This window comes from Pelophylax lessonae, assembly GCF_965119305.1.
Source record: "Pelophylax lessonae genome assembly, chromosome: 9".
NCBI classification, from domain to species: Eukaryota; Metazoa; Chordata; class Amphibia; order Anura; family Ranidae; genus Pelophylax; species Pelophylax lessonae.
Genome location: NC_138776.1, coordinates 87,008,620 through 87,035,709, shown reverse-complemented (window position 1 = coordinate 87,035,709; position 27,090 = coordinate 87,008,620). Strand labels below are relative to the sequence as shown.

At 41.9% G+C, this 27,090-nt stretch overlaps 1 protein-coding gene across 8 annotated transcripts in view; it reads left to right on the top strand.

Moving 5' to 3' along the window:
• BLNK (B cell linker) overlaps positions 1-27,090 on the top strand; it is a 359,493-nt gene that overhangs the window by 221,148 nt on the left and 111,255 nt on the right. The window contains exon 1 of one of the 8 annotated variants that reach the window (XM_082267609.1): positions 12,192-12,525. The exons of 6 other annotated variants lie outside the window; for them this stretch is intronic. In XM_082267609.1, coding sequence (XP_082123735.1) covers positions 12,479-12,525 — 47 coding nt within the window. In that variant the 5' untranslated portion in view covers positions 12,192-12,478. Of the gene's footprint in view, positions 1-12,191; positions 12,526-27,090 lie in introns of those variants that run through there. One more of the 8 variants, XM_082267612.1, reaches the window with a different exon arrangement.

Genomic DNA, 27,090 nt, shown 5'->3' with positions numbered 1-27,090 from the left:
TTTCCGTTTCCTTCTTCCCTTTTCCCCCCTCCGTTCTACCCTTCTCACTTTTCCCCACACCAGGTGGTCTACCTTACTTATCTGGGGTCATTAAGCATGCCTTTTCTTCACATTACGGACAAACTGTTTTAGTTATTGGATTGCATTCTTGTCTCAATTGTTTGAATGCGGATGCATATTGGTTCAGATACTGGCATCCTCCCAGGACACAGTATGTTCCCCGAGGGGTGGCCGGGGTAGGATGGCAGAACTGTTATGTTATGGTTGGACTCGCTCATCTGTAATCACATTTTATGATGTCAAGTTATTTTTACTTGGGGAGACTCCATGTGTCTTGAACTTTTTGTAATGCAATGTAATTTCCACTTGGTTGATTCCACTTATTATGTTCGATAATATTCAATAAAAACTATTGAAAAGAAAAACACAGATGTAATAAAGCAACTGAAGTTACCGTTTAAAACCCAACTCCAGGCTAATTTTTAAAATAAATACAAAAGTGCAGCACTTAATAAATTGCATATAATAGGAGTGCTGTAAGGTCCAAAAAAATATCCACGCAGAAAATACAAATAAATAATTTCATGCGTGAACACAAAAATTGTGTGTAAAGTCCGATACAAAAACAAGGAAGTATCACAAATGACTGGTGCTCTATGATGTGAACGTGTATCCCAAACTCCAGTTCTAAGTGCCACTATGTGAGTCACCCCAGTGAATGCTAAGTGGGGGCTTACCAGATTGTGGTGACTCTCATTAAAGAGAAATCAAGAAGGCGATTATGAATCTATAATGGCTCCAAAAGTACCTCCAATCAACTTGCTGCAATGCTCCCCATGAAGAACTTCTGCTCAGCTTTAACATGTTTTCAGTCTTCCAGGTTAAATGACACCAAAGCCAGAAGACTGAAAGGTTGTGAGCGCAGGACATCATGACCCCACTCCCTAAGCATAGCACCCTACACTCACAGTGTATTGAAGCAGAGAGTGCTGCTGTTTCTGACCATCCAATGTCAGGATAAGACCAAAGAGGAAGGGGACCTAGTGTGTCATGTAACCAGCCAAAAGACACCAGAAAAGGATAAATAAAAGTATGACTGGGGTGTTAATGGGGGAGGAGGTCCTCTGGGGTGTACCGGGGGGGGGGGGGAATAGCTCCCCTGAGTTGAGCTTTCCCCAATATATCGGAATCGGCCACCAAAGTGACTGATATTTCGGGAAAGTGCTTGTACTGGAGTGATGCCTGCAGCTAGAGGCATCACCCCAGCACTGGTGTCCATAGTCAATGGTCGGCTGTCTTGTAATGACAACCGATGCGGCTGAGAAGCTGCTCAGCTGTCATTACAAGGAGCGGGAGGAAACGTCCCCCTCCAGCCACCTTCCGCGGCTCACTGGGGTCTCCCATCTCACCGGGAGATCCGGGCAACCAGCCTGCACGGCCACCGAAGACCTGATCAAAGCCGCATTTGGCTCTGACCGGGTCTCCATGGGAAAACCCGGAAGTGATGTCATGAGTGACATCACTTCTAGGTACTGTCTGGCGCCAGATTTAAAAAAACGACAGCATTCAAAACAGCCAAACTTGGCGTTTTGAATGCTTTTAAGTGCAGTGGAGGGGTTTGAGGTCTTTTAGACCCCCAGATCCCTCCACAAGAGTACCTGTCAAATAAAAAAAAAATATATATATATATATACATATATATATATATATATATTTTTTTTTTTTTTTGTACGAAAATATTGGCCCATATCGGCCGATACCGATATGCATTGGCCAAAATATCGGTATTGGCAATGAAAAAACGATATTGTTTGATCACTACTTTACAGTATGTTCCCTAAGGCAGCTATGTACTATATTTTTAATTACCCAGTTTTTCTGTATTCTATATTATGGATCTTCACAAAAAAAACTTTGCTCAAAGTATATCTAAACTCTTTAACACATTCCTGTAATTTCAGTAAAGTCATATTCCATCTTTTTTTAAATCTTCAGCTTTTATGAAAATTATACTTGGTGATCCTACTAAACAGATCCTTGTGTATAAAATTTCTGTTATAGAGAGACAATGTTCTGTCCCTGCCTACAAATTTCTCTCCCATGTCACACACGCTTCTGACCAGTGACATGCAGCTGACACTGGAACACATGCGTGCAGATGAAAAGAGGCTGCATAAGAATAACAGCACTGCAATGCAGATGACCATGAAAAAAGTATTTCCTAAATGAAAAAAAACATGATACATTTTTACAATCATAGGCGTGCGCACAGGGTGTTCCAGGTGTGCCTGAGCACACCCTAATCACCCTATGCTGGGCAAATTCCCCCTGCTGCTTGGCAGCAGAGAAGGGGACTGGGGAATCTCTGTCCTCAGTCCCTTTCTCTGTCTCAAAAGTAAAACATCATGGGTCAATTTAGACCCCGCTATTTCACCAAAGCCCCCAAATGGGGCTCCTAAAAAAATTGGAAAAAAACAATAATAAAAACTTATTGTAAAAAAAAAATATTGTAAAAAATAATAAAATTGTAAAAAAGTAATAATAAAAAATAAAATAAAACTACTGAAACCAATCTCTGCCCTTCTGACATCATCCACTGATCTGGCACCGACCTCTACCCTACCTACATCGTCCACTGCTCTACCGACACTGTCCATTGCCCAACTGACATCGTCCACCGACACTGTCCATTGCCCTACTGACATCGTCCACCGACACTGTCCATTGCCCAACTGACATCGTCCACCGACACTGTCCATTGCCCTACTGACATCGTCCACCGACACTGTCCATTGCCCAACTGTCATCGTCCACCGACACTGTCCATTGCCCTACTGACATCGTCCACCTGCCCTACTGCCCTATATATTTAAATACACACAGGCATGTGTGTTTGACCTTAGACAAGCACTCACTAATGCCATAGGCTGCCCACACCTAGGATTACCATACACAGTGCTTTAGAGAACTGGCATCCAGTAAGGGTTTATATCCACCTAAAAGAATCATATCTCAAATACTGACAAGTGCTTCCTAATTTTTTTTTTCTATCATTGTTTATTAGGCTGTTATCAAAGGGATTTGATTATTTTCTCGGTCTCTTACCCTTGCTTTTGGGTTGAACGCTGCATTTCATTGTACACTTCACTTCATTTTTCATATTTTTTTATTAAAAGGTTCAGATTGGTTCTGGAATCCTGTCATACCCAATATTTCTTGTGTCAATTATTTCGTACCTGAACCAGGGCTCAAAATGACAACTGTTGGCCAGAATATATCCAGTGCAGTCTTTATGGCTGCAAAAAATTATAATTTATTAGCATTACAGTGATTGTAAAAGCAGATTTTCTTTTTAATTAACAAACATGTTATACTTACCTGCTCTGTGCAGTGGTTTTGCACAGAGCAGCCCTGATCCTCCTCTCTTTGGGTCCCCTGCCGCCACTCCTGGCCCCTCCCTCCTGCCAAGTGCCCCCATAGCAAGCAGCATGTTATGGGGACACCCAAGCAGGCTCGCTCCCGAGCCGCTGCTCTGTATCCATTTACACACAGACGTGGCTCGGCCCTGTCTCCCACTCTCCTCCTTATTGGCTCATTGGCATGCTGTCTAAGCAAATGAGGAGGGAGAGACCAAGGACAGCCGAGGCTCTCCTGCACATCGCTGGATCAGGGCTCAGGTAGGTATTAGGGGTGCTTGGGGGGGGGGGGGGGGGCGCTGCACACAGAAGGTTTTTTACATTCATGCATAGAATACTTGAAGGTAAAAAAATCCTTCTGCCTTTACAACCACTTTAAACTTTCCTTCCTTTATAAAATTGATCATATGTAGAGTAGTGAAGGTCACATGCTTTATACACATACAGACACATTTGGCAAGAAGTTTACATGGACGTGTGACTTTTGCCAGCCATGCCTGGATTGGAATTCAGCTGGTTCAGCAGGAACCTGCCAAGATTCGATCCATGTATAGGCAGGCTGATTGTACCAAAGTCGATCAATCGATTGACTTGGGTACGACCAGTCTGTCATTATTTTTATATTTGATTACTGCCGGCAGCTATAACCGCTAGCAATAATCATTGTGTTCTGCAGTAGCACTGCTGTAGGCATTCCCCCATCAACGCAGACAGGGAAAAGAGTGATTGTCACCCTTGGTGGAAGGAAAGAAAATCGCATAGTATATGGGCTGCCTTAAAGTAATTTTGTTTTCTTCAATGATTTGGAGAGATGTGGGGAAAGGCCATTGGATGATTATAAAATAATTACCTTTGAAAATATAAATGTTTGGCACTATCAACGCTAAATAACAGCTTTATGGTTTTATTTTCTGTAGCCTTTTTTTCACACAACCTTTCAATTAACTACATTGGAGTTTGTCCTGAATTTTGCACTTTGGGTGTCCTTGAACAAGTCAACATTGAAACGATTCCTGTATACATTTACAGGTTAGCAAGCTGTGATTTGGCGGAGTTCCATTGAAAATCTTTCTGGTTGCATTCCCCAGCTGCTATCATCATGTTAGCTTTTTGTAACTTTTTTTTTGTTGTATGTGATACAGTGTGATTTATTTAACCACTTCAATACAGGGCACTTTTACCCCCTTCCTGCCCAGGCCAATTTTCAGCTTTTAGCGCTGTTGCGTTTTGAATGACAATTGTGCGGTCATGCAACACTGTACCTAAAACAAATTTATGTCATTTTTTTCCCACAAATAGAGCTTTCTTTTGGTGGTATTTGATCACCACAGACCCCCTCCCCCTGTCCGGAGAGCCGAAGATCGGCTCTCCTCTACTCGTGCCTGTCAGGCATGAACTGAGAAAAGCCGATACGGCACTTCCTATTTACTATGTGACCAGCTGTGATTGGACACAGCTGGCCACATGGAAAGAACCTATGCCAATCGGCTCTTTATCGAGATCGGAGATGCGGTGTGTCAGAGTGACACACCGCAGCACCGATCGCCGCTCTGTGCACCCCCCGAGCGCTCTATCCTGCTGGACGTCATATTACGACCAGTCAGGATAGTACAACCACCTTCCCGCCGTCAATCCGCTATAGGGCGGACGGCAAGTGGTTAAAACAATGGCCCAAGGGTAAGTTTGTGTGAAATACAGTTAGAATCAGTACACTGCATTTTATAGATCATGTTTCTTACCTAAAATAGGGTATGGTTTGTAAAGCTAAAGCTGTTAATATTACTAAATATAGGGGGTAAACATTTGTATTTTGTTATTTGGAATGGATAGTCAAGCTACTAAGCAACTCAAGATGTTACACCTCAAAGATTTTGTTTCTCTGCCCTCCCTCTTCACTTCATCAAGCTGACTAACATTATGTGTTACGAAAAAATACGGCTTCCGAATCAATCGTACAATAATCTGATTGTTTTAAAGACCTGATCACGACAATTCATGTGAAATTATCCGATGGGACAAGCACGAAAACATTTCTCGTACGATACCAGATTGCTCGATTTTTGTTTTAATCAATACAGCTGTCATTCAAAAGCACAATATAAAATACAAATACCAAAGTAGTAGTGGTACATCACGTGACCAATAGCCCCGCAATATAAGAATGTACTGGGGAGCCGAAAATTTCTGTTGGACACAGACAGTCAAAAAAAACTTGATTGGGGGTTTTCACCAATCCCTATTTGAAAACAAAATAAAAAAAAGTTTTCGCTTTACATACAATTTAAAGCCCCTGTTATTTTTTTGTTCAGTCTGTGACCCACAGGGGAGATGTCCTTTCACTTCATGTCCCAGGCAGTTGTCACTGTTTTTTTCCCACTCCTCGTAAAATTCTTTGTGAGCTCCTGGACCTCTCCTTTTCCCTCTTACTTCTGTTTGTTTGGAACGTGCAATGCATGTTAGTTGCAGTCATGTGCAATGCCCTATGCACAATACCATTCCCATAGACCATGGTCTCTAATTCCTTTTGGAAGCAAGCGAGGGTGGCTATGTTCCTACATACAGTGGGACTATGGAGAATAGTAGCCACCCTCTACCAGGAAATCAGATCACAACACCAAAAAAAAAACAAAGAAAAAGGAATTTGGAGATATGAAGGAGTAATAGAAGGTACTTTTTTTGAGAGAACAAAATATCCCTTGCAGTGGGGCTGCTCTTGCACTGTAAGTGTTAGTAGCTCGTTTTGTCCATGGGAGAGGAGAAACTGATTTACTTAACTGAACCTCCATCCCCATCATACATGGTGCTCCCCCACCATCCAGCAGTAGACTGTCCTTGGTATCCTCATGTCCAAAGAAGGGCAATGGACCCTACTTTGGTCTTGATGACATCAGGACTCTAGAAATGGGGGAGTGGGTGCAAAAGCTGCAGCGACTGGTCTAGCTGCAGGCAGAAGCAGAGGATCCGGTAAGTGTATATATATATATATATATATATATATATATATATATATATACACACACACACACATATATTATATATATATATATATATATATATATATATATATATATATATATATATACACACACACATATATATTATATATATATATATATATATATATATATATATATATATATACATATACACATATACACATATATACATACACAAACACACAATAGATAAAGCCATTAGCTTTTTTTTTTTTTTTTGCCTGCAGTTGGGCTTTAAGAATACATACTTGAATAGAATTAGTTTTTTGCACCAGGGCCTCCTGACCCTTGAAGGGATTTCAGATGCCGGGGGGCGGGGCTTATGATCACATGACCGCCATGATTGGCCGTCATGGCGGTCGCCAGATCTGAAAACTCCCGATTGCAAGAAGCGACTCATTGGGTGCTGTGTCTGCTTATTGGTACGCAAATATGTGGACTCTCTGTGCCAAAGCCCACCCCCTGAAAGGCTGCATCTTTGTGCACTGTTGGCACCCAGAGGGCTAAAACCAGAGTTTAGTGTCACTTTAAAGCCCCATTCACACCTGTGTGTTTGGTAGCTCGAAGCTTTAAGTTTCAAAACGCTCAACATCCAAAACGCCCCCCTCCTCCTGCAGTTCCTGGGCTGTCCCATGCTCACCTGTCACCCGGGAACACAGCCAGTGGCTGGGGGAGAAAGATTGCAGTGAGACCGAGGCAATGTCACTTCTGGTTTCAGATGCACATTTTCCTGGCCAGCACAGCTAGGGGACACATCTAAGCAAGCCGATCTGTGCTTGGTTAAATGGTGTGAAGGACAGGGGGAGACTTTGGGGTCTATTAGACCCCTAATGACTCCATGAAGAGTACCTGTCACCTGCCCAATGCTATCACATAGGGATTTATTAACCCTTTATGATAGCAATCAAGTAAAAATAGATATAAAAAAAAAAAAAAAAAAAAAAAAAATAGTGCTGAAAACCCCTGTAGCCCTGCACACCTGCACAAGCGCAAATGCGAGCCCAGGGTGTGCACATGCATGTAAACTGCAGTCGCACCAGGGCATGCAGAGAGATTACCAGGGATCTGCATGCCTCTCATGGGAAGAGATGTAGGATCACAGTGTGACCAGGAGTCTGAATGACTGTCATGGTAAGAGATGTAGGATCACAGTGTGACCAGGGGTCTGAATGACTCTCATGGTAAGAGATGTAGGATCCCAGTGTGACCAGGAGTCTGAATGACTCCCATGGTAAGAGATGTAGGATCCCAGTGTGACTAGGGATCTGAATGACTGTCATGGTAAGAGATGTAGGATCCCAGTGTGACCAGGGATCTGAATGACTCTCATGGTAAGAGATGTAGGATCCCAGTGTGACCAGGGATCTGAATGACTCTCATGGTAAGAGATGTAGGATCCCAGTGTGACTAGGGATCTGAATGACTGTCATGGTAAGAGATGTAGGATCACAGTGTGACCAGGGGTCTGAATGATTGTCATGGTAAGAGATGTAGGATCCCAGTGTGACCAGGGATCTGAATGATTGTCATGGTAAGAGATGTAAGATCCCAGTGTGACCAGGGATCTGAATGACTGTCATGGTAAGAGATGTAGGATCCCAGTGTGACCAGGGGTCTGAATGATTGTCATGGTAAGAGATGTAGGATCCCAGTGTGACCAGGGATCTGAATGATTGTCATGGTAAGAGATGTAAGATCCCAGTGTGACCAGGGATCTGAATGACTGTCATGGTAAGAGATGTAGGATCCCAGTGTGACCAGGAGTCTGAATGACTCTCATGGTAAGAGATGTAGGATCACAGTGTGACCAGGGCTCTGAATGACTCTCATGGTAAGAGATGTAGGATCCCAGTGTGACCAGGAGTCTGAATGACTCTCATGGTAAGAGATGTAGGATCACAGTGTGACCAGGGGTCTGAATGACTCTCATGGTAAGAGATGTAGGATCCCAGTGTGACCAGGGGTCTGAATGACTCCCATGGTAAGAGATGTAGGATCACAGTGTGACCAGGGATCTGAATGACTCTCATGGTAAGAGATGTAGGATCACAGTGTGACCAGGGGTCTGAATGATTGTCATGGTAAGAGATGTAGGATCCCAGTGTGACCAGGGATCTGAATGACTGTCATGGTAAGAGATGTAGGATCCCAGTGTAACCAAGGGTCTGAATGACTGTCATGGTAAGAGATGTAGGATCCCAGTGTGATGTGGAGCCACATTTAGCATCTATGGTGATTGCTGTAGAGGTTACCTTGTTCATGTTGTTGGCCAACACAGGTGCCATATGGCCTTTAGAATGATGGACTTGCTCTGAGGAAGGCAGCGTGTCTCCCGAAACACGTCAGTGGTCCCAACAAAAGGAATACAGTACGCCCTTTCCACGTTGAGGTGGACTTGTTTTATGCAATTTTACTCTTCATGTTTGTGAGTATGTTTTTGGCATTGAAAATACATTTTTAAGGTGTCCAAGGGTAATGCACTAGGTGCTTGCGCCTCCTTTTTTTTGTGTTTGCAGTCGCACCATACCTGTGACATATCGCTGCGAACATCAGCAGGAGAACAATAATTCTAGCAAAATAGCTACTGGTTAACTCTAAACTGATGAACTGTAAAGGCTTTTAAATAGGTATTTTTGGGCACCATTGTTTATGGTGATATCATGCAATTTTAAGACATGGAATGTGCGGTAACTATTTACTCAATTCAAACTCATCTTTTATATTTTAACCAAAAATGGGTATTATATGGTGTGGTTTTGCACTAAAATTAATTTTATTATATTTTGTTCCTGAAAATTTGCATTTATTAAATTTTTGCGCCGATATCTTGTGAAACAAAAAATGAACAACTACCACCTTGTTATTCTACAGTGCTTCTGCTTTCAGAAAATATATAATGTTCTGGGGGTTTTAATAAATTTTATTGCCAAAAATTATTATTTTCATGAATGCGTAAAAAAAATTGCTCTGGAGCCGAACTGGTTAAAGTGTTAGTACACCCCAAAAACTAAAATTCCTGCATCTATAGACCTCCATGATCTAACTCTAGCCCTGTAAAGAAGAAATCAGCATACTTACCTTTTTTGAAGTCGATCCGATCTCCAGTTGTGGAAGCTCTGCAGAGTACACGGCCGACAACGGCTTTAAAATGAATGGGAAGTGACGTCACCTATAGACTTACTATGGGGCTTTCGTTGTCAGTTGTGTCCTCTGCACCCGCCTCCACAGCGAAGCCGGGGCTGACAGCTCAGCTTTGGATCGGGTCAGATCAGCTTAAAAAAAGGGCTAGCTAGGTTAGTGTTAGTTTGTGAAGGTCTATAGATGCAGGCATTTTAGTGTTAGCATGGACTTCAACTTTAGGCATTTCTGGCCCCCAATAAACTTTGATTGAAAAAATACTAGTGCGTGATCTTGAAATGAAAAAGATTCTATTGGCAAGACCCCCTAATATGGGATTTTTTAGGGCAGGAACCTCACAAAACCAAGTAAAAGTGAATGACATTTTTTGCACTTTCGCCCTAAAAAATCCCATATTTACGGGGTCTTTCAATAGAATCGAGACTTTAGGGATGTGGCCAATTTTTGCCAGTACCTAGAAGCTTTTGTATCTTTGAAATTAAAAAAAATTCAGATAAATATCTGCAATTAATGTATTTTGTAAAAAAAAAAACATTAATAAATTGGAACAATAAAACAAAGTGATACTGTGTAACCATGCATAAAGCAAAAAAGTGAAACAATTTCATAGAATCATAATAAAGTCTATAAGGAAGAGCCCCATGTGTAAATAGTAAAAAGAAAAAACAGTTCCAAACATGTGAAGAACTGCAAGTGTGCTGTTCAAAAAACTCCTCTAAGTGCTCTGTAAACCACCTCCTGTGCTGATTAGTAAGTAATGGCCGCTTACCAAATACTAGCAGTCGCATAGCATGTAACAATGCTCTGCTGAATCACCATCAATCCATAGGCAACTCCCGATACATACCAGCAACCCGACCACTTATGGCTGTTCCTCACCAAAACATGCTCAATCAATGGATAGCTCTCAGCTTTTCCCCTTTTTTTATAAGTGGTCACATTCCCTCTGTTCTCAGCTGCATAGCAAGCACAGGAGGTGCTTCACAGAGCACTTGGAGGAGTTTTTTGAACAGCACACTTGCAGTTCTTCACGTTTGGGAGTGTTATTATTTTTTTTCCCCTATTTACTAGTGATCGACTGATATAGTTTTTTTATTGCTGATACCGATACCAGTCATCGCATATCGGTATCGGCCGATATCTGCCGATATTTTCAGACATTTAAAATTAATTTAATTATTTTTTTTTTTTTTACAGGTACTGTTGTGGAGGGATCTGAAAAGACCCCCAAACCCCTCCTCTGCACTTAAAAGCATTCAAAACGCCAAGTTTGGCTGTTTTGAATGCTGTCATTTTTTTAAATTTGGCGCCGAGTACCCGGAAGTGGTGTCATGACATCACTTCTGGGTTTTTACATGGAGACCCGATCAGAGCTGAATACGGCGGCCATGCAGGTAGGATGCCCGGGTCTCCCGGTGGGACGGGAGACCTGGGCGAGCCGCGGAAGGCAGCTGGAGGGGGGGGGGGACGTCCCCTCCCGATCTTTGTAATGACAGCCGAGCGACTTCTCAGCCACATCAGTTGTCATTACAAGACAACCGACCGTCGGCTATGGACACCGATACCGGGGTGATGCCTCTAGCTGCAGGCATAACTCCAGTACATCACTTTCCTGAAATATCGGCAATATCCGTAACCTCAGGGGCCGATTCCTATATCGGGAAAGTGCAGCTCGCCCCTCGATATGGACGCCGATACCGGGGTGATGCCTCTAGCTGCAGGCATAACTCCAGTACAGCACTTTACCGAAATATTGGCAATATCGGTAACCTCAGGGGGCGATTCCGATATATCGGGGAAAGTGCAGCTCGCCCCTCGATATGGACGCCGATACCGGGGTGATGCCACTAGCTGCAGGCATAACTCCAGTAAAGCACTTTCCCGAATGATTGGCAATATTGGTAACCTCAGGGGCCAATTCCGATATATCGGGGAAAGTGCAGATCGGCCCTCGATATATCGGCTTTGCCGATAATATGTCGATCCCTACTATTTACACATGGGACTCTTCCTTAAGGATTTTATTATAGTTATATGAAATTGTTTTACTTTTTTTGCTTTATGCATGGGTACACAGTATCACTTTGTGTTATTGCTCCAATTTATTAATTTTCACAAAAAACATTAATTGCAGATATTTATCTGACATTTTTAATTTCAAGATAGCGCACTAGTATTTTTTCAACACATTTTTTCGGATCATTCAGGGAGTCCTAAGTGCAGCAATCTTGACTAGCCCATCCTATCACCTTTTTTTCTAATAAACTTTGATTAAAGAGCGCACATTTTTTCCTTCAGTAATTAGCTTTCAATTGGCTAAAAACAAACAAAAAAAAAAAAAACGCTTAAGCTTGGGGCACTCACAAAAATGCTTAACCAATGCTAACTGTAAAACAACCAAAGACACTTCGCTCAGGTGTGAGTGCAGCTTTAGGATTCAAATTCCAAGAGCGACGCTACAAAGTTTGTTTATCCAACCTGCTATCTTTACAAGTTTACCTTTAGAAAAGCAAATGAAACTTTCTTCCTGGTTGTTTGCCTAACCAAAAAAAAAATTAAGCTGCATATGAAATAGAGCCTACCCCTTTAATGACATAGATGGAGGTGGAAGGCAGCCAGGCCAGGTACAGGTGCAGCCTGACACCCAGGGAGAAGGAAGTCCTGACGCCTTGTCTAGGAGTATTCATGAACTGGATGGGCTGAGAATTAGTCATGTGACAAAACAGAAACTTGAGACTTGACTATGTGATCAGGCGAGTTTTACTTCTCGTGTGAGATGAGTATGTGGGTACTACACACTGCACAGAGGAAAGCACACAGCCAAACCGTCTATGGGATTTTCACAAAGCGCTTGAGAGCTGCGTTCGGGGCAGGAGGGGCTCAGTGACCCACAGACACACGTGGTCCTCATTGGAATTGATTGATGCAATGGACAAAATCACTAAGATCACAGGTCCAGCTGGAGAGAAGTTCAGGTGAGATTTGCATTAAAGTTCAGATTTTTTTTTTTTTTTTTGTGGCAGTGAAGGGCTCAGCTATGGGAAAATGTTTGAATTGCCTAATATCATAAGAGTAAACTGAGGGGAATAATTAAATTAAAATTTTTAATGAATTGATTTAAATGCTGGAAGAATTTTAGTAAAAGAAGATGGAAATGTCAGGATTTAGAACCTATTATGTACAGCCTTGGAGAAATAAGGGAAAGGGAAAATGCTTGTACCCTTCAAATATGTAAACCCTTCTATAAGGGTCTGTTCTCACCAGTGCATTAAAATGAGCGCATAATGTTTTTTTTTTGTGTCTTTATTAAAATAAAATATAAAGCAACACGAAACACTTTTTTTTGTGCTGGCAGATGGGAAATTACAAATATACAATAGCCTGTGATATTGATAATTAACTGTGACAAAAATTAACTAGAACTAGATGAGGGTGCACTTCCCAATGCAGCAAAATGCCACTTGTCTAAAACCTACCCTTTATTATAAATTATGAAAGGTATGTAAGTGACCATAACAGGTACCCCTATAGGGTGAGGTGAATACCACTATATATGACAATATGAGGGTTATTATATCCTTTCAAATGCAATGCATGGAATAAGCACTAATAGCGCAATATGCGGTTTATTATGTGTTTTTTTTAAGGCACATGTTTGTATTTCCCATCTGCCAGAACTAGAGATGGACTCAGACGTGTTCGGACCTATATATGACAATATGAGGGTTATTATATCCCTTATATTCAATATAAGGGCTCCAGACTATTTAGAGCAGTGGTCCTCAACCCTGGCCTACAGGGCCCACTAACAGGCCAGATTTTAGGTATTACCTTGGGGAAATGCAGACTAGAGTACTGCAATCACTGAGCAGCAAATGATATCACCTGGGATGTATTTCAGTTATCTTGCAAACCTGGCCTGTTAGTGGGCCCTGTAGGCCAGGGTTGAGGACCACTGATTTAGAGGATATGTAAGCTCAAGGTCTACTCACCAACACCAACCGGTTTTAAAGAGATGGGGGTACATCTGTCTCGCCTCCCATCTATTAGTCACATATAAGATTGAGATGAAAATGATATTGTCTATATCTGTATGCCAAGAGAAGTTTCAACAATAAACTTGGTGGACAGGTGGCCTTTTGTTGCATAGAGATGCGCACCCTTGGCTAGTGATGGGCTCAGGCATGTTGGGATTGTAGTCCAATCCCACCAGGAAGCCATCACTGCACACCGCCAATCATAGGCAGTAAGGTATTTCCCAGCCTGCAGCTACACATACCCATGCTGCCTATGATTGGCGGCGTGCAGTGATGGCTTCCTGGTGGGATTGCTCAGGTGGGTTGGGACTACAATCCCAACATGCCTGAGCCCATCGCTAGCCAGAACTAGGGTGCGCTTCCCTATGCACCAAATGGCCACTTGTCCACCAAGTTAATTGGTGAAACTTTTATTGACATACACATATAGATAATATAATATCCATTTCAATTTTATATGTGGCTAATAGATGCAAGGAGAGACAGATGTACCCCCATCTCTTTATACCGGTTGGTGTTGGCGAGTAGACCTTAAGTTTACATATCCTCTAAATAGCCTGCAGCCTTTATATTGAATGTAAGAGGATATATTAACCCTCATATTGTCATATATAGATCTTAACACGTCTGAGTCCATCCATAGTTCTGGCAGATGGGAAATACAGACATGTGCCTTAAAAAAGCACATATTAAACCGCAAATTGCGCTTTAGTCCTTATTCCATTGCTATTGACTATAATGTAATGCACATTTTTTACCAATAAGCACAAAAGATGCAGTATTCAGGATTTTTTTTTTTTTTTTAAAAATGCAATGTACTGTCTTCTAATGTGAACAGCTTCAAAGATTTTATAGTGACACTAAATGATATCCTTATTCTCAAAATATAATCAATTGACATTCATTATTTAATAGCCCTTTAATCTATTTTTTCATTAACTTGTTTCTTGCTCTGTTTTTCTGCTTTCTTGCTACATCCTCTGTGAGCTTCCAAACATCACTTTTCCCGCTCCCTTCCATTTGTTTGGAATGAACAGTGCACGTTAGTTGGGGTCATGCGCACTGCCCTATGCACACTACAAATCCCATAGTCCCAGATTCATCTGATGAGTGAACAAGAGAGGGAGGCTTCTTCCTTCATACAGCGGGACCATGGAGAAAAAATGTAGTCACCCTCTAACAGGAAGTCCAATCACAGCAACATAAAAAATTAATTTGGAGGAGGCTGAGAGTAATAGAAATAACTTTTTGAAGTTAAGAATACATACTTGAATAGAATCTTATTTTTTTTTTTTTAACCAGAGTTTAGTGGCTGGCACAGGATGCCTTAAGGCCCTTTCCATTTTTTTGGCGGATCTGAGCGGTCCCCCCATGCATCCCTATGGGGCATTGGATGTCAGCGGAGACATGTCCGCTGACATCCGATCCGTCAAATCTGGACGGATGGAAACCCTATTTTCCATCCGTTCAGCGGATCGGATCGGATGAGAACGGACCGACGGTCCGTTCCCATCTGATTTCCCCCATAGAGATGCATAGGGAACTGACAGCTGTGTCTCCACACACACACAGCGCGGAGACACAGCTGTCATCCTCCTGCTCAGCGGGGGATCGGCGCATGCGCAGCTCAGTGTATATTTTAAAGAAGATGAGCAGGCAGGTAAGTACATTTTTTTGTAGAGGAGACATTGCATGTCTCTTCCCCAATAAACTGCCTGCTCCCAATTTCTTAATGAAAGACTGTAGTTCTCCTTTAAATTAACAGGAGGAATCTTCAAGAGAAGTATTATTTGATCAAAAGAGTAGTGGATGCACAGAACAGACTTTCACAAGCGATAGTAAGTCAATCAATGGTATCTGAATTTAAGCATACTTTTGGGATAAACATAGGTCTACGCAAACTTGATGAATCATTTAAAGCGGAGTTCCACTATAAAGTAGAACTTCTGCTTATCCTTCTCCTACACCCCCCCCCCTCCGGTGCCGCATTTGGCACCTTTCATGGGGGAGCAGGTACCTGTCTTTGAAGGGGACATCGGATCTCGCCCCGGCAAAGTATGTTAGAAGTTCGGCCCCCTCCTCCTTCCACTGCTTTCAGGCCAGTAATTGAGCACAGCGCTTCGCGCATGTGCAGTATCCGACGGCATGGAAGCATGGAAACATCGGCTGTGGTGCCGACATCACCGGATTCCAGGACAGGTAAGTGTCCTAATATTAAAAGTCAGCAGCTACAGTATGTGTAGCTGTTGGCTTAATTTTTGGAGGGGAAGGTCGGAACACCGTTTTAATCTTTTCTGCCATCAGTATGTTTCTATTTAAAGCGGTTGTAAACCCTAGAAGAAAAATTTAAAAAAAAAAAAAAACCTGCAAGACAAAGGCATAATGGGCTAGTATGCATAGCATACTAGCCCATTATGTGTAACTTAGAACGAAGCCCCCACACGGACCCCCGGACATCAGTGCGGGCGCTGCCATGATCCCTCGCCGTCTCTTCCGGGTTCGGCGGCTCCGGCGCGGTGATTGGACGGAAGAGACGGCTCCGGCGCGATGATTGGCCGGAGCCGCGATGACGTCACTCCCGCGCATGCGCGCGGGAGTGATTTTCCGGCAAGCTCCTGGCAAGTTAATTGAAGGTCCCCCCGGACCTTCAGAGCGCATGCGCCGCTCGCAAGAGCGGCTGCATGCACTGTAAATATCTCCTAAACCGTGCCGGTTTAGGAGATATTATTTGTACCTACAGGTAAGCCTTATTATAGGCTTACCTGTAGGTAAAAGTGTCAAAAAGCGGGATACTACCGCTTTAACAGGTTTAAATTCTTTCTACTGATTGAAATCTTGTGTGTCCTAAAAGGGAAGTATCTGTCTTCGTTGGTTAGAAGAGCCAGTTTGCTCATAATATATTGGTTTATAGCATATTTTGGTTATATAATACACATCCCAGCATAATTCATTGACCCAACTGCAAGTGCAGCCTTTCTCAACCTTTTCAACACAGAGGAACCCTTGAAATAACTTTCCGGTCGCAGGGAGCCCCTGCTAAACATTATTATATCTACAACTCATGATACATTAGTGTGATGGTCAGTGGAAAGAATGATCCTTACACTTGTGGGCATTGGGAAGAATAACCCCCCTACAGATAGCTGAAAAGATCAATGGTGTCAGTGTGAACTCTGAGAAGTAAAAATTGCTCATTGCTCAAGGAACCCCTAGCAAACTCTGGAGGAACCTCAAAGTTCTATGGAACCCTGGTTGAGAAAACCTGATGTAGTGACATACCACAGTTATCCTGGTGGGGATTGGGGAAATTATTTTTTTAACTTTTGTATTTTTGGTTGTTTGTACCGTTTTGTACAGGTTATTGTAATTATTTGCTTCCAAGACCCTGAGTGGTCAGCACTCCTAATGTAACTTTTCTATATGTATATATTTGCTTTTTGTCACCCTAATTTTTGGCACATTTGTGAGTGCACTGTTATGTATCTTAACTGCAGAAAAATCTCAATTGGAAAAAGAAATGTATAAAAAAAAAAACTGGGCAGGAGGTTGAAGGTTTAGTATTAGCTGTCAGTCTGGTGCCAATTCCAGAGTGGTATTTCTGTAGTATAATGTACACCACGGTAACTGTCAGGAACTATCAGTGGTAGGGAAATAACAGCTCTTCAGCCACCCTGACAAGGATCCCTCCAATGAAAACCTGTCACCCTAAAAATAACATCGATGACAAAAAGTTTCAAAAAATATCTGAATTCTGGGAAATGCATCAGCTATATTTTCTCTGCTCTTTTGGCGAGAAGTCAAGCAAATAAGCATAACAAAGTTTGCAAGTAGCTGTAAACTGTATGCTGGTAAAACATTGAAATGCAGAGAGCTGTCATTTAAAACTGATTAAATTGCAAACCACTTATTTTACATTTGAAATATTGATTTTTTTAACCTACCTAATGCCTCGTACACACGCAACGATTATTGGCCGACCGATCGGCCGACTTTTGTCCAGTGTTGTTGTGTTGGTTGGAATGTGCTCTAGACTGCACATGAATTTTCTCGGCCAACAAAAATCTACTTCAGAAGTGATGTCACTCTCTTCCACAATTGGTGGTAGCTGCGGGGAGTATGGCTACTTTTTAAAAGACTCTGGGACGTGCATCTCACAGATGACAACATTCAGGGTTATGGGAAATGATCACGTGACTGACACACACACACACACCTACACAGTTTGAACTGATAAAGGAAAAGGAATTGTCAGCATTCCAGGTTGAGTTAAAATACATATTTATTGACTGGACATCCAAATATGACAATCGTGACAAGGTAGACGCGTTTCACACACTGACTGTGTGCTTAATCATTGCCATCATTAAGTAATGATTAGGCACACAGTCAGTGTGTGAAACGCGTCTACCTTGTCACGATTGTCATATTTGGATGTCCAGTCAATAAATCTGGATTTTGACTCAACCTGGAGTGCTGCCAATTCCTTTTCCTTTATCAAGTTTCCACGGAGGCGAGCCGGGGCATGCACAGGTGTGAGTCATCAGGCAATTACACCACCTTGAGCAGTGAGTTCTTGTCTCTTCAATTACAGTTTGAACTGGATGGACTGATGTTTTTATTCAACCTCAACTACTATGTACTTTTATATCAGTCATTCTCAACTAGTATTCTATGGAAGCTTAGGATTCCTCTTTGCTGGGGGTTCCTTGAGTTTAGTGTTCTTCCCATTGAACTTCAATGAACTCATTTTAGCAGGAGATCACAAAGACCTGATTTCAAGGATTCCTCTGGGATAAAACGTTTGAGAATGTTCTATAAGAAAATAACCTTTTTTTTATTGGATTACTTCTTATCTTATGGTTTATTATACACTTATGCATTTGAATGTGAAAGATAAACCTATGTGAAAAGCTTTCATGAGTGCCTACATTGCAGGCATCACAACTCCCAGAAAGAGCGTCATTTCGTACATGCTTTTCAGAACAATTTATGCTCCATTTTAACCTAACTCTGGACGAGCATCAGTAAGACAGTGTATATGCTATAGGTTGTATAAGGTGTAGTGTCACCTTCTGCCAGGACACTATAGGGTCTGTTTATAAAACATTTGTTAGACGAATGTCACATGCATTTGTCCAGTCTGCACAAGTTTTTCCTCTTTTTTTTCTCAAATGATATTACATTCTATCCTGTAAGCTCCATCCAGCTTTACTGGATTTACACTGTTTCTTGTACAAGCATAACAGCTGGTATTGCACCTGTTTTAGATAGTTTTTCTTTGTCTTTTACGCTAAACTGCAGTGCATAGATGACATACCAGCCGATAGGAAAGAATATATTTCTACTTACCATGCATATTTGTGCAGCAAAAAAAAAAAAAACAGTTTTGCTGAATTTTAGGAGACAAAGTGTGCAATGTCCCCAAACAACACTGTTTTAAATACAGTGGCTATATGGTCAGCGATCTTGGCTTATAGCATTGGGGTCCTGGGTTTGATTCCCATCATGAATACCATTTGCATGGAGCGTTTGTACAGTTACTGGTAGATTCATTGGCCTCAACCCCTACTATGTGCATATGACTGTAATATGGTCTATACCAGGGATTCCCAATCTACGGCCCTGTAGCTGTTGCAGAACTACACATCCCATGAGGCATTGTAAAACTCTGACATTAACATACATGACTAGGCATTATGGGAATTGTAGTTCCTGAACAACTGGAGGGCCGTAGTTTGGGAATCCCTGGTCTATACAATGCTGTGGAGTAAATTGGCACTGTATACTTTAGTAGAATAAATACTATATTTTATTTTTTGCAAAGTAGAATTTACAGTTTTTTTTTTGTTTTGTTTTTTTTTTGTTTTGTTTTTTTTGTTTTTTTTAGGAACATTTCGATATATTTGTGTATATGATCAGCTTAACCACTTGCCGACCACCGCACGACTATTTACGTCGGCGGTCAGCCCCTCACAGGCAAAGCGACGTAGGGCTACGTCGCTAGCCTGTGAGGGTCTAGGGAGCGAGCGCGCGCTGCCCGATGTCCGTCGGTCACTCGCGATCGTCGGGTGGAGAGGGAGAAAGGCAGGCGGCTAATGTAAACAAGCCGCCTGTCATTCTCCCCTGTGTAGAAACAGTGATCATATGGTTCTACTATGTAGGACTGTTGATCACTGTTCCTACACCTCAAGCCACAGCCAATCACAGTTAGAATCACGCCCCTAGGGACACACATAACCCCTCCCTCTCAAAAAAGTTAACCCCTTCACTGCCAGTGTAATTTTACAGTAACAGTGCATATATATAGCACTGATTACTGTAGTAATGTCACTGGTAACCCCAAAAGTGTCAAAAATGTCAGTAAAGGGTCCGATCTGTCCGCCGCAATGTCGCAGTACCGCAAAAAAAATGGCAGATCGCCACCATTACGCGTTAAAAAAAAAACAACAAAAATGACAAAAATCTTTCCCTTTGTTAGTAAACGCGATAACTTTTGCGCAAACCAATCAAAATACGCTTTTTGCGATATTTTTTTTTTTTTTTAACCAAACATATGTAGCATAAAACAAATTGGCCGAAAATGTTAAAAAATTTAGATTTTTACATTTTTTTGGGGGGAATTTCATATAAAAAAATGTGAAAAATATTGTTATTTTTGAAAAATTGACGCTCTTTTTTTGTTTATAGCGCATGATCAAAAAATGGCACAGGTGATCAAATACCACCAAAAGAAAGCTCTGTTTGTGGGAAAAAAAGAACGTCAAATTCGTTTAGGTACAGCGTCGCACGACCGCGCAATTGTCCGTTAAAGTCACGCAGTGCCGAATCGCAAAATAGGCCCTGGTCAGGAAGGGGGTAAAATCTTCCGGGGCTTAAGTGGTTAATGGAAATAACCTTGCCTATCATGTTTTCTATGGAAAAAAAAAGTTCTAAAAAAAAAAAAAAAAAAGTTTATATTTTAGGTTTATATGTAGATTTTCACCATAATTGTGCAGGGGCAGTTACAGTTGCTCATTACACTACCTGCTGTTCTTCCTGCTTAGTAGTGCATCAAGGCATTGCAATGAAAATATATTTGGCTTGTCCTGTAATTTATCTCTGCAATTTTTTAGTTTTATCACACACAACCACTAGAGGGAATTTACAAAAATATTTATTAGCAATGTATAATATTTTGTGTGCATATTTTTATATATTTGTTTAATATTATGTACAAGGATAAAAATGAAAAATGTCTTTAAGGCCCCTTTCACACTTGTACCACTCCAAAGTTGCGCTGATTTTGGAGTGCAACTTTGGTGTAACTTTGATGCAGCTTTGGATTCTTCCAACTTGGATATGATTTTGACCAGTTTTAATGGACAACTGTTGCACACAAGTTGCATTGTATAGCATTCAGGTACGATTTTCATGCAACCTCTGAGAGTTAACATTGAAGTCTATAGCCCTCAAGTTGCATGAAAGTTGGACCAAAGTAGTGCATGAACTACTTTGAGGTTGTTGCATATATGAATGGGTATCATTGGAAAACATGGGGAACGACCTGTCGTGCAACTCTGATGTCCAAAGTTGATGACAAGTTGCACAAGTGTGAAAGGGACCTCAGTCACATTAATATAATATATTACATATGAATAATTTATAATTCAGATCGGCAGATAAACTTTTTTTTTTTTTTACATGTTCACCAGACTCACCCTAAGGGCCGGTTCACACTGGTGCGATGCGGGAAGCCCTGCAAATCCAGGGCGGGTTCCTGCATCGCACGGTTCACACTGCCCTCTTCGAACCAATGCAGGTGTCAATACAAAGTTAATGACACCCCCAGATCGGTTCGCAGATCACAGTGTGAACTGTGAATTTAGATAGGAATCAGATTGCATGGGTGTGAACAGCCATGCGATCCAATTCTGGTGCAGACAAAAAAAAAGGTCCTACACGAGTTTGGTCCGAATACGATGCAAATTCAGCCATACAGTTTGTATATAAACAGCAATAAAATTGATAAAAAAAAAACGTAAAGGGACAGTGTAAAAATAGAAAAAATAAATAAGAAAAAAAAAAAACGGAATTCCGGACACATTTTGAACTTCCCATCACACATAACCTTATCACATGATAAAAACGAATTGGATATTTTTTTTTTTTTTTTTTGGTTCGCTTACCTTTATTTTTGATGAAAAATCACTGCACTTCCTCCTTATGCAGCCGCGGCCGCTGACATAATTTCCTGCTTTGCATTGACTCCTGGGAGATGAGTGTCACCAATCCCAGGAGTCAATGCGCCTTCCCCGTGTCCCTCGTCACTCCCGGTGCAGGCACATCATTCTCTGCCGATGGATGGGGGAACAGCTTCTGGGCATACGCAATAGTGCAGAACCAGCTGTGGGATGACGCGCCTGCCCCGGAATTGACGAGGGTATAGCATTCTGGGACTCCCAAAATCCAGGAAGAGGGACACTGCGGCTTCAGCTGCCCACAACGCAGATGGCCGCGCTGGACCTTCACAGGGTAAGTAATTCATGCTGCATGTACACTAAACAGGGGACAATTTAGAGGATATCGTTGTTTAAATGCACTAGCCCTGACTAGGGGTATTTTTTGAAAAAAATAAATAAATTTGGCCGGAACTCCGCTATAAAGCACCCCTCCCGCCGTGCTCATGCTCAGAAGTGAACACATACGTAAGTCGCGCCTGCGTAGGTAAACAGTGTTCAAACAACACATGTGAGGTATCGCCACAATCGTTAGAGCGATTGCAATAATTCTAGCACTGGACCTCCTCTGTAACTGTCAACTGTTACCCGTTGATATTTTATAAAGTGTCGCCTATGGAGATTTTTAAGTACCGTAGTTTGTTGCCATTCCACAAGTGTGCGCGATTTTAAAGGAGAACATGTTAGGTATCTATTTACACTTAACATCATCTTTCACATTATATAAAGAAATTGGGCTAACTTTACTGTTTTTTTCATTTTCATATAGTTCATGAAAGTGTATTTCTTCCAAAAAAATTAAGTTTGAGAGACCGCTGCACAAATACAGTGTGTCATAAAATATTGCACAACCGCCATTTTATTCTCTAGGGTCTCTGCTAAAATATATATATATTATGTGTGGGGTCTAAGTAATTTTATAGCAAAAAATACTGATTTTAACTTGTAAGCAACAGGTGTCAGAAAAAGACTTAGTCTTCAAGGGGTAATGCCATCCTCCATATACAGATGGCACGCACATGTATAGAGATCTGCAGGAGAGAATGTTCCTTTTTTCTCACTCACATGCATAATACTGTTAAAGGATATCTTTACTGTATATATTTGTGTCTGGACTGAAGCATATTCAGCAGTGTATGGAAAGTGGGAGGAGCTGTGTTTGGACTGAAGTACATTAGCAGTGTATGGAAAGTGGGAGGAGCTGTGTTTGGACTGAAGCATATTCAGCAGTGTATGGAAAGTGGGAGGAGCAGTGTTTGGACTGAGGTACATTAGCAGTGTATGGAAAGTGGGAGGAGCTGTGTTTGGACTGAAGTACATTAGCAGTGTATGGAAAGTGGGAGGAGTTGTTTGGACTGAAGCATATTCAGCAGTGTATGGAAAGTGGGAGGAGCTGTGTTTGGACTGAGGTACATCAGCAGTGTATGGAAAGTGAGAGGAGCTGTGTTAGAAATGAAGTACATACAGCAAAGCTTAGAAATGTAGGAGGACCTGTATTTGGTCTGAAGTACATACAGCATATCTCCCAACTGTCCTTGATTTTGAGGGACTGTCCCTCATTGGAAAAAAGTGCTAAACCTTTCATCCAATTTCTAAATCGCTGCATTTGTAAATTTCAAAAGCCACTATAAAGGAATAGTAGTGGTAAAAAAAAGCGCTTGTGGGTTTAACCAATCATTTTTTGTGTAATGTTGCTTTAAGAGGGCGTGTCCAATACCTTCATACTTTTACTAATAGGTGTCCCTCATTCCCATTTGAGAAAGTTGGGAGGTATGCATACAGCAGTGTTTGGTAATGTGAGAGGACCTGTATTTGGATCAAAGTACATACAGTAGTGCTTGGAAATGTGCATTGGTGTGCGCAGCCTATTGCATTAAGGTGTGCACTCCAGAGCACAAACACACATTGGTGGCAGTGGACAGTGTCATTATTTTTTTAATTTTAATTTTTTACAAAAAAAAAACATTTTAAATTATTTTTTACAATATTTTTTTTATTATTTTTTCCTTTTTTTTTTTTTTTTTTTTTTTTTTTTAGGAGTCCCGTTTTTTATAGAGCTTTTGGTGAAATATCAACGGTCTAAACAGACCCCTGATGTCTCACTTTTGAGACCGAGAAAGAAACTGAGGACAGATATTCCCCTTTCCCTTTCTCTGCAGCCTGTAGTAAACCTAGTTTACTATGCTTCGGTTAAGGATGAAGACAGGAGCGATAAGTACAGATCACTCACTGTGTTCATTCAGAAAAGGAAGGGACCGGTTAATGAAATGTAGCACCCTCCTAGGTAGGTGCTAGAGAATGAGTATAGTTTTTGCTCTGTCTGCTTTGCTCTGTCTGCCTATCAGGGGAGCAGCAGGTAAATCCTATATTGCTCTGTGGTTAACAGAGAGCAGGATCTGTGAGTTAGGTCTGCTCAGTTTGCTCGGTGTGTGATTCATCTGGTCTAGAGGGTGTTTCACACTGGTCCATTAGGGAGGCATATTGGACAGTGTAGGAAACCTGACCAATGACTACACAGGCTTTGATACAGCCCCAGTGATTGGCACAGACTGCTGTCTCGGTGCATTGTGGGGTGTGGTATAAAAGCCAGGAGCACATGTGCTCGGGGTCTTTGGCTGGTGAGCAGAGTCCCGGAAGGAGGGTGGCAGCTGCCTCCTCTTCTGCAGTAGTTGGTGTATGGTCACAGGTAGTTGACCTGGTGTGCCAGAAGGAAGGAGCTGAACTCAGAGGTCCAGGAGAGCTGACTGGAGGGGTTGAGACACTGGAGAAGCTGGAAAAACAGTATTGTGAGTACAGGGGATCGTGTCTAAGGGCCTGACCAGGAAGGGGGCCACCCTAGAGTAGAGTAGTCAGAGGACGGGTGTCAGCTAGTGGAGTGAAAGTAGGTGCTAGGCGAGCACCCTGAAGATAAGTGCTAAGCAAGTGTCTATTCAGGAACTTTACCTCAGATTCATCTAGTGGCAAGGTGAAACTGCGGCCTTGCCGCATCCTCAGATAGAAGCCCTCAACATTGTGAATAGTTCAAGTTTTGGAGTATCCCATTCTTCCCTTCTACCATCCCCATATAAAATAAAAAACAACAACCCCTAGAGTGTTCATTGACTGAGCCAGAAAGTAAAGTGTTAATTTTCTGCATGCAGTTGCTACCGGTAACCCAGTGGGACCCAAAAAGGTGGGAAATCGAGCAACCCTCAAGGGGGCAGTGCTACAGAAATATTTACCAGCCTGTTCCCTGCTCCTTAGAGGAGCTGCAGGGGGGAGACATGAAGCAGGGGAAATCTGCAACATAGGGTGTGCCCAGGCACACTCAGCACACCCTGTGCACACACTTTTGGAAATGTGAGAGGACTGTTGTTTGGAATGAAGTACATACAGCAGTGCCATGAATTGTGGTAGGACCTGTGTTTGGAATGATATGCAAACAGCAGTGTTTGGACTGAAGTACATGCAACAGTGCTTGGAAGTGTGGGAGGAACTGTGTTTGGACTGTGATGCATTCAGAAGAATATACAGTAATGCCATACACAGTATGGGACTGACTGACTATATTAATTTCGGATATCTCTTGTGACATGCTTCTGTAGGCAAAAAAAAAGTCACAGAGAATAAACCTTACTGACACATACCTCCCAACTTTTTGAGAATGGAACGAGGGACACCTATTAGCAAAAGTTTATAGGCATAGGACACACCCCCTAAAGGAGAATTATACCAACAAAAAGTTTTTTTTTTTACCACTACTATTCCTTCTTGGTGGCTTTCTAAATTTTATAAATGCAGCAATTTAGAAATTGGGTGAAAGGTTTAGCACTGGGAAACACTATTTTATAGATAAGTAGTGCATTTTTGATAAAACTCTATAGATCAGACTAAAATGAAGGAGGAAAGAGGGACAAGAGGGACCAAATCAGAGAGAATCCCTCAAACTCAGTGACAGTTGGGAGCTATAATGAACCGTATGTAGTGACAGTCAAACCTCCCAACTTTCTCAACTGGGGATATTAGCAAAAGTATGTAGGCATAGGACACACCCACCTGCCACGCCCCCTTAAAGAAGAATTGTACAAAAAAAAGATTGGTTAAACCCACAAATGCTTTTTTATCACTACTATTTCTTTATAGTGGCTTTTGGGATTTATGAACGCAGCAATTTAGAAAAAGGTTTAGCACTGGGATAAGTATTGCACTTTTTGATAAGTAGTGCATTTTATGTATAAATATATATTCAACCAAAATGAGGGACAAATGAGGTGGAAGAGGGACATGGTTCTGAATCAGAGACAGTCCCTCGAAATCAAGAACAGTTTGGGGCTTTGCTGATACAGCAAACCCACTAAGAAACACAAGCCTCTAATACAGCCTTTTTCAACCAGGGTGCCCAGGCACCCTGGTGTGCCTTGAGGTTTCTTCAGGGGTGCCTCAGCAAAAATTTACCAAAATTTGTATACAAGGCAGCAGGTGGATGAAGCCTGCCTTTTACGTTACACAAAGTCACAGGTTTTCATTGTGCACCGTTACATCCTTCTAGCTGCCAACCTGCTAACGACCTATGACATCATCAGTTGATAAGGACGATGTCAGTCTCCTGCGTAGCATGCTTGTTTGACTCTCCCCTGCTTCTCTCCATAAGTTTTGGTGTCCTATTAGATGAGTGATGGAGAAAACTGTGTAAAAAGAGAAACATTGGCATACTAGTCAGTACCAACTTGTACCTCTAACGTTGGGTGTCCTACATGTGTGTATGTTGCTGCATTATGTAAAACTATTAGAATCGTTTTTACATTTTAGGATGGGGTGCCTCAAGACTGTCCATAAAGGGTGCCTCGAGAATGTCTATAATTTCTGGGGTGTGCCTCAACTGGAAAAAGGTTGAGAAACACTGCTCTAATACACACATGTCAAACAAAAGGCCTGTGGGCCGAATCCTACCCTCCAGGCCATTTCATGTGGCCTTCGCACCTCTCCTGCAGCTGCATTACCCCCCCTCTCCTCCGCCCTCTAGTTTATCTCAGCAGTTGGCAGCAGAGAGGAAGACAGAACTCCTCCTCCAGATCCTGAGCTTCTCCATGCATTGTAGACTGCTCAGACAGAACACAATGTCTGTCTGAGCAGTTTCCAATAACGTTTCCTGTGAATTGTATCAGCAATGTGTGACCCTCCTTTTCAGGCTTTTCCTTTTCATTTGCTACAGGAGTTACTACTAAAACCAGTTATAATCGATTACAGAGACAATTGTTTAATAGGATAAAGAGTAGATCCATTTATGTAGTCTTACAGATAACCGAGA